Genomic DNA, 8,726 nt, shown 5'->3' on the forward strand with positions numbered 1-8,726 from the left:
CAATTGGACTTTGTTTTCTTTCAGTTGGACTTTGTTTTCTTTCAGTTGGACTTTGTTTTGTTTCAGTTGGACTAACTGAAACAAAATGAAGACTACCTGAAGAAAAATGAAGACTACCTGAAGAAAAATGAAGACTACCTGAAAAAGAATAAAGACCAACTAAAACCCAAGTAAGTCTAACTGAAGCACAAAAACCAACTGAAAAAAAAAAGACTAACTGAAAAAAAAAGATTAACTGAAACAAAATGAAGACTACCTGAAAAAAAATGAAGACTACCTGAAAAAAATGAAGACTACCTGAAAAAAAATTAAGACTAACTGAAAAAAAATTGGAACCACCTGAAAATCGTCCGACCAAAAATTATGGTCGGACGAGTCCGACACAATACGTTCTCTAAGAATAAATATTGGTGTATTAGATGTTGGATTTATCTCAATGCATATATTCAAAATATTAACTTTGAATAGATACTTTTTTTCAAATAAATAATTAAAGATTTTAATATTCAAATTTGTGCATTGACATGCATAAAAGTCAAACTAAATTAATTAAGATGAGAAAGAGGTATTATCGTTTTTCAACTTTGATGGTACCATTTGAAAAAAAATAATTCAATTCAGACTTTATTTCATAGATATTCATAAAAGCTCCGAAAGTAAGTGTTTTAATATTTAATGCGAGAGACTTGTTCTCTTAATCTTAATTTCAACATATTTCAATTAGTTATGTAAAATATTAAAATTCGGTTCAATTTATTTCAGTTCAGCAAATTTCGACTCAAAAGAACATAGCCTAATTGGTACTCCCTCTGTTTTTTTTTTTATCATTCTCACTTTCCTGTGCGTGTCTTCCCATGCACGTTTTAAAACTTAAATATCTTTCATTATATATTAGTAAAAATTATAACGATTGAATATTAATAAAGTACTAATTGAGACGAATCAAACAAGACCCCACATGACTATGTTTTTTCTTATAAATTGAGAACATTTGAGAAGATTCTCTCTATGCATGAATAGTGTCAAGATTCTAAATGAGAAAGATAAAAAAAAACAGAGGGAGTACTTAACGTTTTCTACTTCTCTTCTCCTACCGAGGCCTGCGGGGGTGCGGCTGGAAGTAGTAGCAAATAGCAATAGTCCAGTTGGAGTGATGGGTGGGGTTTTATGTATGGAGTATAGACAGTCTACTGTCTAGTACCTTTCTTTCTTTTCTAATAACATCTCACTTTAAGCTTTGACTCCCTCACTCCTTCCTACTACAGTACTACTACTTCCTTTCTTCATTCTCTCACACACTCTCTTTACTTTCTCTCTCCTCCCAAAATTATACTCCCCTTTCTCTCTCTCTCTCTCTGCAACAAACAACTCTATTGTGTAAATTGTGATCCTTTTCTCAGGTGAGTAGTGAAGTTTCATGTCATGTTATTTCCAGAAAATGGATCTCTTATTTCAAGATCTGTCCTTTTCTCTGTATTTTATTTAATTTCATTAGCTAATCTGCATTTTCTTCTGCTTCATTCAATTTGGGATCCCTTTCTTCTACTTGGGTTGTTGGGTTTCCTCCTTTATTCCTCATTTTAACCTGCTTTTTAGTTTATACTTTCCTGATTTCATTCAAGTTTTGATTTTTTTATTTTTATTTTTGATTCTTGTAAATGTTGTATCTGGGTGCATCACTAATTATATTCATGCTTTGCTGGGTTTTTTTTTTAAATTCCTGTACAAATTCTACTGCTTTTTACTATTTTGTTGCTTATTACTTTAAAACCCTCCCAAAAAGAATGATATTGTCATCAGGGTTTGGATGGAAATTGAAAATGTCTGGTTAATTTCTCTTCTTTCTACTAAAGATGTTGTATGTGACTTGGGTTTTAATGAATTCAGGTATCAAAACTTGATGTAATTTGTTCTTAGAAAAAGAAAACTAGTTGGTGCTTCAAAGATAGGATCTTTATCTTTTTAGTTGTTGTGCATTTCATTCATGTATTGTTACACCTTAGAAGTGTTATTATATTGCACCCTGAATCACCTTTTTAAAGTCTAAGCATCACAGGCTGTATTTATTTTTTTAATCTTGTTTCATTATATGTTGTTCTCACAAATTTCATGCTTTGCAGTTTATTAACTGGGCTAGAAAACTTGGTGAGAATGGGAGGTAGTACTGTCACTTTGGGAAAAAGTGCTGATGGCGAATTCGGGCACAGGTGTATACTATCACTTTGATGCTTGTAATCTTAGTTTCTTCCTATGGCTTCCAATAATGGTACTAAAGCTCAGTCTGAACAGCAACAACATCGAGTAGGACGTGGTGGTTTTAATTCACAAGTTTCTGCCTCAAGCAAATCGAAACTTGAATTTGCTGAGCATTTTGCACAATCGGTACAGATTAATTCAAAGCAGGCTGATGGTGGACGTTTTCACAGTAATAAGTGTAAATCGATTGACGAAAATGCATTACCCAACTCCGTGCTCAATATGCCTAATGCAGCATCTTCTTTGTCTGGTGCTGAACCATCTTCAACAGGCATAGATCCTCTTGAGAATGAGGCCAGATTTTTGGAGGATATTTCCACTGATCAAGAGAAGAAAACATCAGAGTATGGAAGCGTTAAAGACAGTTCAGTGTCTGCCAAATTTAGTGATGGAACCAGCAGTCTTGCTAAGACAAGTGGAAGTGCCAAGACAAGTGGTCGGCTTGATTTTGCTGAAAGCGGCAAGAGTAGTTTATGCAGAGGAAGCACTAGCACTGATGTCAGTGACGAGAGCAGCTGCAGCAGCTTTAGTAGCAGCATAAGCAAGCCCCACAAAGGAAATGATTTGAGATGGGAAGCTATTCAAGTAATTCGTGCGAGGGATGGAGTCTTGGGGTTGAGCCACTTTAGACTGCTCAAAAGATTGGGATGCGGGGATATAGGTAGCGTCTACCTTGCTGAGTTGAGTGGAACTAAGTGCTACTTTGCTATGAAGGTCATGGACAAAGCATCTTTGGCCAGTCGCAAGAAGTTGCTTCGCGCGCAGACAGAGAGAGAGATTCTGCAATCTTTGGATCACCCTTTCCTTCCTACTCTGTATAGCCACTTTGAGACCGATAAATTCTCATGCTTGGTGATGGAATTCTGCCCAGGTGGAGATTTGCACACTCTTAGGCAGAGGCAGCCAGGGAAATTTTTTACTGAACAAGCAGTAAAGTAAGATTATCTATACTCAAGTACTCTTAATTAAATATATGGTATCCTATTCTTGTTTACTGCTCTGTTTATCTATCTGTCCATCTATCTTCATATGAATACTGAGCGTTTGAGATGTTCTCAATGCTGTAATCTTTGCTAGGACTGATTAGAATCTCTACCTGACATGTCATCGTGCACCTAAATGTCTGACTGAGCTTATTTAAAGGCATCTAAACTTAAACTCATTCCAGAATCTTAGACACCTGCCTCATTGAGCTTTCTTAGGACCTTCTTAAAAGGTAGGAGCTGTGCTTTAATATGGAGGAGCCGAGAGATGGGACGTGTAATGTGTTGTGCAGCATCAGTGTTGGAGTGCAGGAGGCTATTGAAGATGGCCTTTAATTGGAACCAGGTAAGAGATCGAGTGCAGAAGGGCCTTGGGTGCAGAGGTTGCTGTCGCTTGGTGGTCAGTGTGGAATCTGTAATAGGAGTTGAGTTCCTTAGCTAGGCTGGCAATAGCATCGAGGTGATATGCCCTTGGGGTTTTGGGCTCGGTATGGTGTGCATGCAGCGTGTTGCTTGCGGTCTGTTATTTTAGGTTGCTCAGTTTTTCTCATCTCCCTACCTGCTCCTGTCTATAGCATGCAGAGATACTAATTTAGAGAATTGGAGAATACCATTTCTGTCTCAAGTATTCTTTGGTAGTCAAAAAAAATTTTAACATAACTTTTACTTTTAACTTGTAATGTGCAAAAGAACAGGCTTTTACATTAGGTGTCTCCATTTTTTATCTTATCAATGATGGCTGCTCATTAGTGAGCATATTTATTGAAATGCTATCATTTACAAATAATGTGTTAAGATAAATTTTACACGGGTAATTTCACATGGTATTACTTTTTTGGATATATTAATGGTGAAAGCTGGTAAGGTTTGATGACTGAAAATCTAATGTTGCCTTTCAATTTGATGGAGGTCGCAAAAAACTCTCAGTCTATAGTTCAGTCCACACTCTGCTGTCATATATTTTGTGTGCTGCAAGGGTGCAAACTGCAGAGGATGGCGATTTCATGCTACTGGCATCTATGCTTTAATTGGATTTTTCTATGGTGTTCCAGTAACGAACTGTGCAAATTTTTGAGAGGTTTGCTTGATCAATTTCAGCTGAAGAGGCTGAACTAATTAAGATATTTGTTCTTGAATTCTTGAGCTTTGCATGGCAACTTAAGATATTTATGGCTCCAATCTTGTTCTCAATTGACTTATAAATCTTTCACAGGGTCATTGTAAAAGTGCAAGGAATACCACTAGAATTGTATACTACACGTTCAGACTATGAAAGGGGTTGACCCTCATATTGTAATCCATGGGCTGATAGAATATTAGATTTTGCTGTGAGATCTACATCTACCAAACTGACTAGCCCGTTATTCCTATCTACTGTTGCAGATTTTACGTAGCAGAAGTTCTTTTAGCGATGGAGTATCTTCACATGCTTGGTATAGTCTATCGTGACCTTAAACCCGAGAACGTGCTTGTGAGAGATGATGGGCATATAATGCTCTCAGACTTTGATCTTTCCCTTCGTTGTGCTGTCAGTCCAACACTAGTGAAGTCTTCCTCGAATGAGACAGAGCCATTACGAAGGGAATCTGTATACTGTGTCCAGCCTGCTTGTATTGAGCCTTCTTGCATCCAGCCATCATGTGTTGCTCCCACAACATGCTTTTCACCACGTTTCTTCGGTAGCAGGTCCAAGAAAGAGAGAAAGGCCAAACATGATGTTGGAAACCAAGTGAATCCATTGCCTGAGCTGATGGCGGAGCCAACAAATGCAAGGTCGATGTCTTTTGTTGGGACCCATGAGTACTTGGCGCCCGAAATTATCAAGGGTGAAGGTCATGGAAGTGCAGTTGACTGGTGGACGTTTGGGATCTTTCTTTATGAGCTATTATTCGGTAGAACTCCTTTCAAGGGATCAGGGAATCGTGCCACTCTGTTCAATGTTGTGGGGCAACCACTGCGGTTTCCTGAATCCCCATCTGTAAGTTTTGGAGCTAGGGATCTAATAAAGGGGCTGCTTGTGAAAGAACCGCAACATAGATTGGCTTACAAAAGAGGGGCAACAGAGATTAAGCAACATCCATTCTTCGAAGGTGTGAACTGGGCGCTAATACGGTGTGCTACACCTCCTGAGATACCAAAGCCTGTTGTCATTGAAAAGACAGCAGCTCCCCCTACCTCTAATGAAAAAGCTGCCGTCGCAATGGGGGTACCTGATCACAAGGGTTCTGACAATTACCTTGAGTTTGACTTCTTCTGAGGCGGCAATCTTTGTTCCTAATTTTTTCTAATATATATGTTTCGCACTCTGCCGAGTAGGAGAATTGTTGCCAAAAGTTTCGATCCTTATATTTATTTGGTGAGCACAAGTTCGGAAGAAAAAGTGAGGGAGTCGGAGTGTCCTGTGCTCACTGATGCATTGCTGAGGAGGCAGAAGCAGATGTGGTCACCGATTTTGCGTTGTAACTGTTTGTTTCCTGGTTATGTATGTACTCCTATGTTTGTATTTATGGTCAGTGGTGGGTGTGGGTTAAACTCTCCAAACACTTTAAGAGATGTCAAATGTATATGCATCTTGAGATGTGCTCCATTTATCGTTTTACCACAATTGTTGCAAGTACCTCCTATTTATTTCACTTATTGTGGCAGAAATACCAAAATTTGCTCTTCCTTCTCTTCCTTCTCCATCAACATACTTTACATATATTTCAAGGATTAATACTTTAACTTAGCTGGATAATATTCTTCTTCTCTTAGTTTAATTCAAAGTCAAAACTTTCTTTATTCTTTTTTTATGGTTGCATTAGTTCAAATTCTAGGTTACTTTCTTTACTCTTTAGGCTCTTTTTATAGAAAAACAAAATATAACTGTAGTTAGTATCTCTTTTTAATTATTTCGAAAAGCCGAAAAATAAGTGCATATAAAAAGTGTTAATAAACTTTAACCAACAATATAATTGCACATGCCAAAGGATCTAAATCCTGCTGGCTGCAGCCTGCAAGGCAAGGGTGAGTGAATGTGCATGATTAAGGACTAAAGTAACACAATGCTGAATTCATAAAGGGTAGTGACTCATGATTAGAGTACATCAATTCAAGGGAGTATCTTTATGTTTTTTAAGGTGTATCTTTACAAGAGTAAGATATACATACATTATATCTCACTCTAATACACTAATTAATAAATACTAAGTACTTGTATATATTATAATTAGTTAATTACACGATGTTTGTCGGATTAAGTGTCTCCTTAGTCCTTGATGGGATTATTTTATATACGATGTGAGTAATAGTACAGATATACACCTTAAAAGGTGGAGTGCAGTGTCTAGTGAGGTTGCAAAAATTATTTACAAGTCACTGTTAACGTTGGGAATACAAGATAAAACTATAAAAAGGTGGTAATGCGGTGAGCGTGGATCGAACACGCGACCTTCAGATCTTCAGTCTGACGCTCTCCCAACTGAGCTATCCCCGCTTGTTGCATTCTTAGTTGATTCCCTGTACAAGGGGTCCTAAGTTAAAATTTGAAGCAACAAGAGGAGGACATGTTGGATGTAGGCTTCTCATCATATTGATGTCGGGGTCCAGTAGCAGCAGCAGCGGTTGCAGTAGCAGTAGTAGTAGCAGCAGCAGTGGCCGCAGTAGGCGAAGAAGCAGGAGAAGTAGAATGCAACTGATGATGATCTGCAATACAATACTCAGACATGTTTAATTGCTTGCCTTGACAGATGATTTTAAGGTCACACCCTTCAGGAATGCTTTGCCTTATCTGATCTGCTACTGTTGCACTTCCTTTTCCTGCTTTCAGTTTCCTGTTCCATCACCATCTATCATTCTTAACTTTCATTCTTTAACTTTTGGTTTAAAACTTAACATCATTACTTAATCAGTATTACCTCAAATTGGACTTGGAGATTCCTATAACCAGATGGCGAATGTTAAGGACAGAAATCAGCTCCAGGATAGCATTTGCCACTGAATCACTTTCTATCAGTACAGTCTCTACCTGCACCTGTTTGTTTGGGTTTAATTGTTTTAATTTACAAGAACATGAATCACATTTTACAGACCGCGAGTTATTAATGAAGATATATATGAAGTAGAATTACCACTTACCAGATGTGAAGTGCACTTATCAACGTATTTGGTAAGTAGTGTTCGCCTCTTCCTGGTGTCCTCCGCCAAGTAACTCTCCACCAAGTCGGGACTCACTTGACTCTTTAACACCACTCCTCCTCCAACTGCAGCCTTGAAGTTATTAGCAACATGTATAGTATCATATGCCCACCAAATTCCCAACATACAAGTATTTATGTACATATAGTATTGCCACCAATTAACTCCCCAGCATACAAGTATTCCAGTTTTCCTTTCATTGTGTTAGTTTCAATCAATATATGCAACATAGTTTTTTAGCAAAATGATTGTGCAGCAGCTATTAGATTAAGATTTTTATTGTAAATGTATATAAAGAATAGGAAGAAGGCGGTAACAGAGGTACTTACAAGGGCTGGGTATGAATTTAAGGTCAGGGAAGATATGAATGAGATATACAACAGTATTCCCATGATGCACAAAATTCTTTAAGGTCCATACAAGTGCATCCATGCTTGATTCACTCTTCCCTACTGCAACATACACCACATCATCTGATGACCTTCCACTATTATTGTAGATATCAATAGAGAACAAACTTGTTGTATTGTTCTCTATACCGCCTTCACTGATAGGAGTCAACAGCTGCCTACCTGATTTCCCAGTGTGATTCATATTACGACGATGTAATGATGAAGATGATGATGATGAAAGGAGAAGCTCTTCATCTTCCTCCATAATCTCTATGATCTCACTAGCAGCATGAACATGATTGTTGCTCATTTGAGAGTAGTTATAATGATGATGGTCAACTGATGCATCCCTGATGCAGGCTGTTGCTGTACTGCCGTTGGATTCTTCATCGATTTCGTCGATATAATGGTTATTTGAGGATGATATGCTTGTGATTTCCATAGATAAAAGAATGGAGGTTACTAATTCTCTGTTCAAAACTTCAAACTTATGATGTATGATGGTGTTCACTCTGATCTGTTGCCCTGAATTCTTGGCTTAGCCCCTATTATTAATGTGGGAATGTCCTCAAAATTTAATCTCTTCTACAACAAATTATATATACATACTTACAAGTCTCAACTATTGCTTTAGTTAGCTTTGGAATAGTCTTCTTCTACCTTCACTTTCAATATCAACTATCAACTAATTCTAGTACTATTATTCATCCCAACGACTAATTGTTAAAAGACAAAATAGAGCTCTTGCTTCTACCAATAATCATAATATTTTTTTGTCCACATAACATTTTATGTGTGCCACTTCTATATAATGGTTGCGCACCGTTTCATGGAGGCTAATTTGGCTGCGGATTTCATGGCTCATGAAGGTCACGGAGCTAGCAATCTCATCTACAAGTTTCCTTCTTACTCTTTTGAT

At 37.6% G+C, this 8,726-nt stretch overlaps 2 protein-coding genes and 1 non-coding gene across 3 annotated transcripts; 1 reads left to right on the forward strand and 2 right to left on the reverse strand.

Moving 5' to 3' along the window:
• Nucleotides 1-1,147: 1,147 nt before the first annotated feature.
• Nucleotides 1,148-5,911, forward strand: LOC104900790 (serine/threonine-protein kinase D6PKL2). Its single transcript, XM_010688308.4, has 3 exons — nt 1,148-1,400; nt 2,121-3,191; nt 4,623-5,911. The coding sequence occupies exons 2-3, from the start codon at nt 2,251-2,253 to the stop codon at nt 5,494-5,496; spliced, it is 1,815 nt and encodes a 604-aa protein (XP_010686610.1). The 5' UTR covers nt 1,148-1,400; nt 2,121-2,250; the 3' UTR covers nt 5,497-5,911.
• A 376-nt stretch (nt 5,912-6,287) lies between these two features.
• Nucleotides 6,288-8,435, reverse strand: LOC104900791 (U-box domain-containing protein 51). Its single transcript, XM_010688309.3, has 4 exons — nt 7,745-8,435; nt 7,356-7,480; nt 7,136-7,251; nt 6,288-7,051 (listed from the first exon to the last, which is right to left on the reverse strand). The coding sequence occupies exons 1-4, from the start codon at nt 8,247-8,249 to the stop codon at nt 6,757-6,759; spliced, it is 1,041 nt and encodes a 346-aa protein (XP_010686611.1). The 5' UTR covers nt 8,250-8,435; the 3' UTR covers nt 6,288-6,756.
• On the reverse strand, nt 6,642-6,714 carry TRNAF-GAA (transfer RNA phenylalanine (anticodon GAA)). The gene has a single exon. It is a non-coding gene; the product is annotated as a tRNA-Phe (tRNA).
• Nucleotides 8,436-8,726: the final 291 nt, after the last annotated feature.

Source organism: Beta vulgaris, chromosome 8, assembly GCF_026745355.1.
Source record: "Beta vulgaris subsp. vulgaris cultivar EL10 chromosome 8, EL10.2, whole genome shotgun sequence".
Lineage (NCBI taxonomy): Eukaryota > Viridiplantae > Streptophyta > Magnoliopsida > Caryophyllales > Amaranthaceae > Beta > Beta vulgaris.